The sequence below is a fragment of the Aethalodelphis obliquidens genome, unplaced genomic scaffold (assembly GCF_003676395.1).
Source record: "Aethalodelphis obliquidens isolate GAN/ISIS:26980383/991018 unplaced genomic scaffold, ASM367639v1 scaffold28, whole genome shotgun sequence".
Taxonomy (NCBI): Eukaryota; Metazoa; Chordata; class Mammalia; order Artiodactyla; family Delphinidae; genus Aethalodelphis; species Aethalodelphis obliquidens.
Genome location: NW_020837972.1, coordinates 12,643,604 through 12,654,492, shown reverse-complemented (window position 1 = coordinate 12,654,492; position 10,889 = coordinate 12,643,604). Strand labels below are relative to the sequence as shown.

Below are 10,889 nucleotides of genomic sequence, written 5' to 3'. Positions count from 1 at the left end.
CCAAATGCCAAACTTGGACACTCAGGAGAGATCTGGAGGTTCCAGCTGTCTCTGCCTGCAACTAAACAATGAGCATCCTGGGTTTGGTACCCAGAAAAATGGGGCTCCGGGAGAGTTAAGGAAGCAACAGCCGGGGCGGGGGCTGGGGCCCAGGTAGGGAGGTGGACCAGTCCTCCCCAGTGAGGAATGACATAGCGGTTCTGGATGGTTTTCTCTGCAAACCAGAACCCCGGCGGCAAGATGCTGAAAGACACTCCGCCTGTCAACACATGGGCCACACACGCTCACACACACAGCAGAGAAATGACACAGCACGAGGGCGATGCATGAATATACAAAGAGAGAAACACACACACACGCGACACCAGATGGAGGAGGCAGCCGGGCTGGGTCTGGGTGTTCATGATCTGCTCACCCACAGAGAGGGGCTGGCGGAGTTGCATAACGCAAGCTGCAAAAGGGGCAGGTTGAACTTGCTAACCACCACCCGCCTTGAGGGCGATCCAGGAGGCAGTGCCTCCTTCTCAGGGTGGCATCTGCACCCACCCCCTACTCTCAGAGGCAGCAGGAGTTTATCAGCTGCCCCAGCCCTGGGGCGACCCCGGGAAGTCGCTGAAAGGAAAATAAGGGAGTGTCACTCTGTTATAGTGGCAGGTGGGGGCTCCCTCCTTGTGCGAAGGCATTTTGAGGATGCTGGCAGCAAGGGCTGCCAGGGTAGAGAGGAGACTGGGGCTCGGGCTGGGGGACAGGAAATGAGATGGAGGGATTCTCTTCCACCCCTACCCCCCAACCCCACCCACACACCACAGATCACCTGCCCCCACCCCAGACACGTAAGACACGCTTCCACAGCTGCCCGCTGTGCACGTGCCACAGGTGCACACACCTCACCTGGGCCACAGCATCTCCAGCTGGCCTCCCTATGGGCCTTTGTTATCCCATTTACTTCTCTGAGCCTGGGGGAGCTGGTGGGAGTTGCAAAAATCACTAGATTATAAACTTTTTAAAACTAGAGTATCAACTTAAAAGCTCCTGCTCAAGAGTGGGGCAGATTTGAGTTCAAATCCTCCCTTCACCGTCATTCTGCACATGACCTTGGACACGTCACTGAACCTGCCCACGTTTCAGTCTTCTCATCGGTTGAAGGGTTACTGTGAAAATCAAAGGAGAAAAAAAATTAAGAATGTACGTGCTCAGCAAGTGCCACTGTCTTTAGTCTTTGGGGCTTTTTCTTCTTCATTCCACAAATATTCGTTGAGCGCCAGCTGTGTGTTTATCTAACAGTCCACGCTTCCTAATGCTTCTCCATTAGGGTTTCAGACAGTCTGTGGTACACAAATGCTCTCCGGAGTTTGGTGTGGACCCCTGTCTTTGATATTTATTATACCAATTTTGGCTTATCACGGTATGGAATGTGGCCACGACTGTCCTTTTGAACCTGGATTGTCGATCATTACAAAAATGGTCCTAAAATCCAGTTGACATCCCTCATCGGTGGTTGCATAGAAGGTGGCGTCATTCCCTGTCCCGTGGGTTTGTTGTGGGCGGGCTTTGGGAGCAGCCAGAATGGAGAGCCCAGTGATCTCTGTCGGCCGAGCTCCTGACCTGAGGATGGAAAACGCTGCAAAACTCGGAGAGCCAAAGGCTGCATGACGGGTTGGAGTGGTGACTTCTTGCAGCGGGAAAGAGATAAGAGAGGTCTTCTGGTTCTTGCCATTTGATTTCTGGGGCTGACTGTCAGTGGTTTCCCCCAAGGAGCCCCTCGGTCTCATAGGGCTTCGATCCTGAGGTTGAAACCAGGCAATATGAAGCTACCTGCAAAGGTATGCCCCTCGAGGAAGAAGGATTTCATTTTTAGGTTGGCTTCAGAACTCCAGAGCATCTTATGGCTAGACTTCTCAGTTGGCTGCGTTTCCCATGTTAGTTTTGAAGGCGGTGTTGGACACTCCACATGCATCTCTCTCTTTTAATTCTTTTCTTCCCCTCCCTTTTTCCTCCTCTTGACCTCAGGAAGCCCCAGATTGGATCTGAGTCTGACGGGATGGCGATGCCCAGAGGATAGTGCCCGCTAGCATGCGTCACCTCTAGACACATCCACCAGACACGTTTGCTCCCCGGTCTGCCTGACCTGTTGCTTAGGGACATGTCCCGCTGCTTCCCCTGACGTCTGCCTGATCAACCATCGCTTCCTTGGAGAATAAGGAAGGAGGCAGACACAGGAAATCATGCCACCGACAGCCCAACGACAATGAGTGAGTGACGCTGAGTTGACGTCAAAGGCAAAGAAAACCAAGACCGAGAGCAGCTCGCTCTCCAGACTCGCCTTGGCCCCTGCAGCGCCGGCCCCCAGCTCCTCCTCTCGTCACAGCCAGAAGCCTGGCCGCTCCCGGCGACATCGTCTCGGCTTGACACATTTTGAGGTCTTCCGACCCTTGGACACTAGACACCATGGAGAATCACATGTTCAGCGTTAAGCAGATCCAACCCAATGTCATCTCTGTCCGCCTCTTCAAGCGCAAAGTGGGGGGCCTGGGGTTCCTGGTGAAGGAGAGGGTGAGCAAGCCACCTGTGATCATCTCCGACCTGATTCGAGGGGGTGCCGCGGAGCAGAGCGGCCTCATCCAGGCCGGGGACATCATTCTTGCCGTCAATGGCCAGCCCTTGGTGGACCTGAGCTATGACAGCGCCCTGGAGGTGCTCAGAGGTATTGCCTCCGAGACCCATGTGGTCCTCATTCTGAGGGGTCCCGAGGGCTTCACCACGCACCTGGAGACCACTTTCACTGGGGACGGGACCCCCAAGACCATCCGGGTGACACGGCCCCTGGGTCCGCCAACCACAGCCGTCGATCTGTCCCACCAGTCGTCAGCCAGCAAAGAGCAGACCCTGGCAGTGGACGGGGCCACGGGTCCTGGCAATGGGCCGCAGCACGTGCCAGACCAGGGGCAGGAAGCTGGCTTGCTCTCCCACACCAATGGCCTGGCTCCCAGGCCCCCAAGCCAGGACCCTGCCAAGAAAAGCTCTGGGGAGAGCAATAAACTGCTCAAAGAGATAGAGCCTGTGCTGAGTCTTCTCACCAGTGGGGGCAAAGGGATCAATGGAGGGGGACCTGCCAAAGCGGAGACAAAGGACGCAGAAATCCAGGTGGACAGGTAAGCTCCACAGGTGCATGTGTGTGTGCGTGTGTTGTACGCGAGCAGGTATTGCGACTGTCTCACAGCCCGGAAGCTAACCTGAGTGTCTCAGTCTTCTGCACACGTACATCCACTCAACCACACTTGCCTCTCGCCCTGAAAATTGCTGTTGCAGGAACGCAGTGGGCGTAATGTCTGGCACGTATCTCTTGCCGTGACACCCAGAGTTCAGAATCCTGGTAGCTGAGGTCCTGTCTTCCAGCAACCCCACAAGGTGGGGATTTTTGCAATCCACATTTCACGAGTGGGGAGACAGAGGGTCAGAGAGGAGGGGCCTTTCCCGAGGTCACCCGGTGATGACAGGCACGTGTACATGGCAGGCTTGGGCGTGGGTGGATGCAGAGGCTCTGGGGAGAGAGAGGAATCGCAGAGAGCTGAGAGCTGGGTAACCCTCAACCCAGACTAGCTCTCTCCTGGTAATGGCCGGTCCAGTGCAAGGAAGCTTTGAAAAGGAGGAAATGGAGGCAAAGTAGAGAATTGGCCCTGACGCCCCCCAAACACTGGACTTGCTCAGGTTATATGGGAGCCAAGGCTAGCACTTGAAGAGCTGGGTACCAGCCCCTCTGTATTTGCCAGATTGCCATTTTCTGAGTCTCTGGGGAAGGAGAGCTGGCAACACAGTGGGTGATTCTAGCTCCTTCTCTGGCGAGGAGTCAGCAGCTGGACCAGGTGGTCGGGAACTAGTCAGGAGAGAGAGAAAAGTTTCTCTCCGCCTTCTTCCACTCCCATCTAAGGTCTAGCGCTGACCCTACAACCCGCGGTGTTACTAGGCGGACCCTTCTTACTTACAGAGGGAGGCTCAGGTCTGAGCCCCCCCCCCGAGAAATCCAGGCCGAGATTTCCCAGCTCCCTCCTCAAGGACCCCTGAGTGTCCCAAGAGCATGTAGAGGTCACCAGGAAGTCCCTTGGGGGCCTGGATTAAAGCAGCTCCCCAAGCCCCTGAATGTATTCGTTTAACAAATGTTTGTTGAGGAACTACTGTGTGCCACACTGTTCTGGCACTGGGATAGAGCAATGAATAGACAAGTCCTCTGACCTTGAGAGTGAATGAAATTGACAAAACCCCTGACCTTTGGAAGCTTACAGTACAGTGGGGAAGATGAAGATGTAAACTACGTAGACCGTTCCTCATACGTGCTAAGTAGATTAATAGAGCGGGGAAGGGGTTAGGAAGTGTTGGGGAGGGTGACTTTTCAGATCGGAAGCTGGTGGGTCTCACTAGGAAGGCAACACGGGAGGACCCAGAGGAAGGGGGAGAGGGGAGGCTTGCAGCTTCATGGGGGAGGGGTGTTCCAGGCAGAGGGAGCGGCAGGTGCCAAGGTCCTGTGGTCAGGTGTGCCTGACACATTTGAGGAACTGCATGGGATCCAGTCCTCCTTCCTGGTGGGGTGGCCCCCAAACTACCCATTGGTGGGCGCCTCAGTCCGTGGAGCCCACCCCAGCCACCATTGCATCCTGGGGCTTTTCCAGCATCTGATACCAGGGCAAAAACTGAACCAGTGCCAGCGAGACCCCAAGTAGGAAGGTGGAGGCTCTGTCAGAAGGCTTGGGCAGAGGGGAGACAAAGGGCACCTGCTGCCCGCCCAGCCCCCGCCCTCCCAGCCGCCCCTTCTCACTCCTGTGAGTCCCCTGCACACACCCTGGAGCCTTTCCCACACCTTGGGTCCTGTCTCCACAAGAGACAGCGCGTCTTGGGCCCAAAACACAGGCCACGGTGTGGGCAGAGTTGGGCGCCCCCAGTGCCCTGCTGTCCATTTCCAGAGCTGGGGGCCAGGATCAGTCCTCAGGGTTCTCCTGGTGGCAGGGACCTGGTGTCTGATTCTCCCTCAACTAGGGAGGTCCCCCAGGCTAGAATCCAGCCCTCAGAGCAGCCACCTCCCAGGGGGCCCCACAGCAACACACCCAGTGGAGATGACGTGCTGAGCCTTGAGATAGCTTCTGGGCAGCCAGCAGGCCCCCCAGGTCTCGCTCCGTGGACTTAAATTCTAAGGCAGCTGTATGGCCCAGAAGCAATCACTGGCCTTGTTTTCCAGGAGGCATTGGAAGTGTCTGTCCTCAGAGGCTCCTGGGCACGGCCTTGCCCCCCTAGTCCTATACATGCCCCCCATCCTCAGCACCACCTCTCCCAGGAGGGGCAGCAGGGCAGTGAATGGGGCCATCGCACCACGTGGGGCAGCTGAGCCCCTGTACCAATGTCCCATGTACTTGCTTCTGATTCTCAGCTGGGCACAGGGTGGGCGTGAGGTGTGAGCCTCAGAAACCCCGGGGGCTCTATTTCCGTCCCACCCTGGCCCCGGGGGCCTGAATCGCCAGGTATGATGTGGAGAAGTCCCTCCTGTCACTGGGAGCTGGGCCCTCCATCCAAGGAGCCAACGTGACCGCCTCTCCCAGCTGACAATCCGAAGACAGGACTGTCGGCTGCAAGAGGCCGGAGACAGGACACCAGACTGAGATGAGATCATCGAGTGTGACGAACTTTAATGGGAGCCCTCTTTGTAGCCAAGCCCCAAGGGGCTTCTCCAAACACCATCTCAGGGAAGCAGCCTTGTGTCCCCAAGAGTGAGGGAGGGACACAGCGGTCTGCTGCGGGGCCCTGCTCCCGCCAGACCTATGTTACCACCTCAGGAGGTTACATCTGAGCTCTCAGCTGCCCTCGTCCATTCAGGGTCCTGCATCCAGGGAGCCCACATCAGTCTCACGTGCAGTGTGATTGACCAAAAGTAGCCGAAAAAACTGCTTTGGGGGAGGTATGATTTGGGAGAAAGTGACCCAGGGCAAGCGTATGTCTCCACGAAACCCACTAAGACAAATGGTTCTAAGGTTGAGTAATACTGTGTAATAGCATGTGTTCCCCCAGTTCAATGGCTAGATGCGAAGCTCCCCCGCCTTTTTTCTAACAAATATTTTTAAATGTCCCCTTCACTAACCAGAAGCTCATTCATGGAGCATAATACCTACCCACACTTTACATTTTGTAAATCGATATAACGCCCTAACTATAAAACAAAGGAGATAGAGCATCAAAGTCATTTATAATGAAAGAGCCTATAATTTAATATATCAGTGTACAGGCGTGGCTCCACCGGAGTGTCACATGTTTGCACCTAAAGATAGACTTGCTGCAAACACGACGGCGTCAAATGCAGATTGACACAGGTGTGTTGTGCTGGCAACTCAAATGCCACCTACAGCGTCACCTTGGTGATGTGATTTTCCAAAATGGTGAATGATTCCTGATAAAACGATGTCCTGTCTTTCTTTGATTTACCCAACAGTTGCGTGCATGGAAAGTTCAGTGTAATTTAAAGCCAAATTTATACAGAAGCCCAAATTGAGATCTTGGCTGAGAAATTGAAGCATGCTTTTCTATCTTAGTGGGTGTCCAAAGTTTGTGTGGCAGTCTGGATCCTTCTTCCTTGAGTGGGTTTGTCGCTGGTATTGCAGGAGGCCCCTCACCACCCCCCACCATGCCACCTCCCTCCCGCTGATCACCGTAACGACCACAAAAGCGCTCCCACAGGTTGCCACACTGTCTGCTCACGGCTGAAATGTGTCTCGTTACGAATCAGTGTCCCAGTCCTCCCAGGGGCCTCTCCCTCCAGGCTGCTTTTCGGGGTGGGGTCAGACTGGCATCCCAGATGTTAGATGGCAATGAGGCCAGCTGCCTGCCAGGCCCAGAGCCCCACATCCGGGTCACACTCAGTGTCCGCGGCATCTGGGTCCGAGCAGAGGCTGGGCCGTCACTGGTTCTCAGCAGCGACCTTGACTCTTCTGCCCTCTTGGCCTCATTTCCTTCCTCCGTCCTTCTTTCCTCTTGTCTGTGGACTGATTCCCCTGCTCTGTCTAATCCCTTTCCCTCACGGGGCACCCCTAATCCTGTTGTGTGGCGTGCTGGCCCTTATCTGTGGAGAGAAGTGATATTTACTTCAGACACAGTCTCATCCCTTCATCCCAGGGGGGAGGTGGCCCTGGCAGGCGGTGGCAGCAGGTGAGGGATGGTCAGGAAGGAGGGTGGTGATTTGGGGACCTTCTGTGCTTGGGAACGGTCACTTTAAAATGCTGCATGTCAGAGGATATCCAGGTTGCTCAGCTTGCTGCCCTGAAGGAGGGTTCTAAAGAGGCCAAGGTCTCCGGTCCAGCATCCATCTGGACTAGCTGGTCAGCCTCGCCCTGTGCCCTGATAACTTCTCATCCACTCACAGGGCCCTTGGTTACTTACAAGAGTACCTTCACGATAGTCAACTCTTCCGAGCTTGCATGAATTCAGCTCCCTAAGTAGCACCTGTAGTTTTAGCCCCCGTTTATATAAGAAGGAACTAAAGCTCAGAGAGGTGAAGCAGCTTGCCCAGGGTAACACAGCACTGGCCACAGGGTTCTATCCAGGTTCTACCTAGACGTCTTACAGTGAGCGTCTACAGTTAAAGAGAAACCAGACAAGAGAACGGAGAAACGGAAGACAATTTTCCATTCTGGAGGAACGGAAGTCAATTTCAACCCTATAGAATCAGCTTAATCGGGGGAGGTGGCCTCCTTCTATGACAAGCCTGAGTTTTATCATCATCATGTTGGTCAGCCTCTGCTGAGCTCTCCAGATGGGGCTGGCCCCAGGCTATGGTCTTTACATCAAGTAATTCACTTTCTCTGCATAGCACCCCGTTTTCCTGATAAGGAAACCAAGACTCAGAGAGGTGCAGTCACTTGTGCCAGGTCACACAGCCAGCCCATGGCAAAGCCAGAACTCGACCCTAAACCCATACTCTTGACCTCTACTAACTTTGTCGATTGCACTGTTGGCCACAGCGCCCTTGACCACTAGCCATCACATTTCTGAGGACATCAGAATATTTTCTCAGTCTGAAGGGGAAACCGAGGCCCCGAGGTTGTCATCTACTAAAGACAGCCCCCCTGGAGAACCGATCTCAGACCGACCAATGACAGCATTGATTCCAGGACTGTCTGCATTAGAGAATCTCCTCCTAGGCTGCACTTGACATGCCTCATGGCTTTGAATCACTCTGGTGGCATTTTTCAACTAAGGCATTGACTCTGGTAACTTTGTCATCACGCTGAATCTGGGTTCAACTTTTCATTCTCACCCTGAACATTCGAGTGTGAGTGGCTTCCCCAGTCCATCCTTTCCTGGGCGGGGGACCGAGGTCCTATTTATAGCAGTTATTGCTCTTGTTCTGTGCCCTCCTCCCATCTGTATCCCTGCCACCTGGCCCAGTGGGCACCCAGACCCTCATTCTGGGGCAGAGCTATGGAAACAAGCCCGCCCACCTCAAACTGCATGTAACCAGAGGGCTTCTCTCCATCTCTCAGTTGCTGGATATTTGTGGAGCATCTATTCTGCCTCAGATACTGTCCTAAGAGCTGGGGATCCACTGATGATCCATTATAGAGTCATATCATAGGCAAGAAATGAATAATAAACAAATAGACACATGCAATCATTTCAGATAGTGATACAAGATGTGAAGGAAGTAATACATTGACTTCAGGAGAAGTGGCTTGGGCTTGGGTAGCACATTAGATCGGAAGGTCAGGGAAGGCTTCTCTGAAGGCGTTTATACCGAGGCCAGAAGGTGTGAACCATGTGAAATCTAGGGAAGTGTGTTCCTGGCAGAGGGTACAGCAGGAGCAAAGGTCCTGAGGCAGGGATGAGGTTGATATGTTCAAGGAACTGAAAGGAGGAGGCCTGTGGGGCTTGAGTTCAGCCAGTAGGAGGAGAGTGGGAGGCGGTGAGGTTGGACACCTGGGCAGGGGCCATCAACCATCCCACCACCGGCCACCCCATCCCATCCCCGTCCCTGTCACCACCCACTCATTGTATCAGCCATCGTTCTGTGGCTACTGTAACAAGTGACCACAAACCTGGTGCCTTAAAACAACACATCTTTATTCTCTTACATTCTGGGGGTCTTAAGTCTGGAGGCTCTAGAGGAGATGATGTTTCCTGGCCTTTCCCAGGTTCTAGAGCTGTATCCCTTGCATCCCTTGGCTTATGGCCCCTTCCACCATCTTCAAAGCCAGCAGCACACCTACCATTTTGCTCCATGGTCACATGGCCTTCCTCTTCTGTGGTCAAATCTCCCTCTGCTTCCTTCTTTTTTTTTTTTTTCTTTTCCTTGCGGTACACGGGCCTCTCACCACTGCGGCCTCTCCCACCACGGAGCACAGGCTCCGGACGCGCAGGCCCAGTGGCCATGGCCCACAGGCCCAGCCGCTCCGCGGCATGTGGGATCCTCCCGGACAGGGGCACGAACCCGTGTCCCCTGCGTCGGCAGGCGCACTCTCAACCACTGCGCCACCAGGGAAGCCCTCTGCTTCCTTCTTATAAAGATAGTTGTAACAACTTTTAGGACCCAACCAGATAATCCAGGATAATCTTCCTATTTTCAAGATCCTTAATTGAAGCACAGCTGCAAAGATGCTTTGTCCGTGCGAGGTAACATATGGGTTCCAGAGACTAGAACTGGATATCTCTGGAGGCTGTTATTCGGCCACCCATGTTCATCCACCAAGCCCCCTCCCCGAGCAGTGCTGTGGCCAGGCCCTGGACTGGCCGATAGCTGTCCCAGTCACCATCACCATCAAGTCTCACTGGGCTGGGTTCAGTGGCCTTGCTCCTAGATCCACCCGCCGCCACTCCCCCCACCCCGCCCCCTTTGCCACTCACCAGCTACATATTTTAGGAAAACCCCTTGACCTCTCTGGGCCTAACTTAGTTCCTCCATCAGTAAAAATGGTACATGCACAAGACGAGCCCTAAGATTCCTTCCGGAACAACCGTTCAGGTTCTTCCTGAAGGTCAACGGTAGCCATGCTTATTGCAGGCCGAGTACCCGACCGGTCCACCTCCTGTACAGCCATACCCGGAAGGTTTACTGCTGCCTTCGACCTCTCTGGAATACCACTCCAGGAGGAGGAACTGCGACATCCCTTTAGGTCAGAGGTCACCTACTGGGGGTTGAAGGTCAGGAGTAGATCTCCCGTGAGTTTTATCTGGCCTGCAGAGTTTACTGAAAAAGTGAATTTGTGGCAAAATAGATAAATCAGGAGATTTTACATTAAAACCGATTTCGAGCCTCTCAAAAAATAGATCAGAAGAGCTGTTAGCAAGAAGTCCACATCCTGGCGAGCCAATCAGCCATGGGAGCTGGGATCCAAACTCAGCCCCAACCCCCCAGCCTGGAGCCTATAGACACAAGCTGGAGAATCGTGCCCCGCTTTTTTTTTTTTTTAATAAATTTATTTATTTATTAATTTTGGCTGCGTTGGGTTTTCGTTGCTGTGTGCGGGCTTTCTCTAGTTGCAGCGAGCAGGGGCTACTCTTCATTGCGGTGGCTTCTCTTGCTGCAGAGCACGGGCTCTAGGTGCGCGGGCTTCAGTAGTTGTGGCACGTGGGCTCAGTAGTTGTGGCTCGCGGGCTCTAGAACGCAGGCTCAGTAGTTGTGGCGCTCGGGTTTAGTTGCTCCGCGGCATGTGGGATCTTCCCTGACCAGGGTTCGAACCCGTGTCCCCTGCATTGGCAGGCGGATTCTTAACCACTGCGCCACTGGGGAAGTCCCTGCCCAGCTTTGGTGACGTTAGGAATGAGAGTCATGGTTGTTCCTGAGCTCAGAGGCCCTCGCCTCACTTCTCAGCTACAGCACTTGCCATGGAATTCCCGCTCTGAAGAGCATACCTTTCTCT

At 54.1% G+C, this 10,889-nt stretch overlaps 1 protein-coding gene across 1 annotated transcript in view; it reads left to right on the top strand.

Annotated features, from left to right (window-relative positions):
• Positions 1-2,445: 2,445 nt before the first annotated feature.
• Positions 2,446-10,889, top strand: part of NOS1 (nitric oxide synthase 1) — an 88,214-nt gene continuing 79,770 nt past the window's right edge. The window contains exon 1 of the mRNA XM_027124705.1: positions 2,446-3,152. Within this exon, the coding sequence (XP_026980506.1) occupies positions 2,449-3,152 (704 nt within the window). The 5' untranslated portion in view covers positions 2,446-2,448. The remainder of the gene's footprint in view (positions 3,153-10,889) is intronic.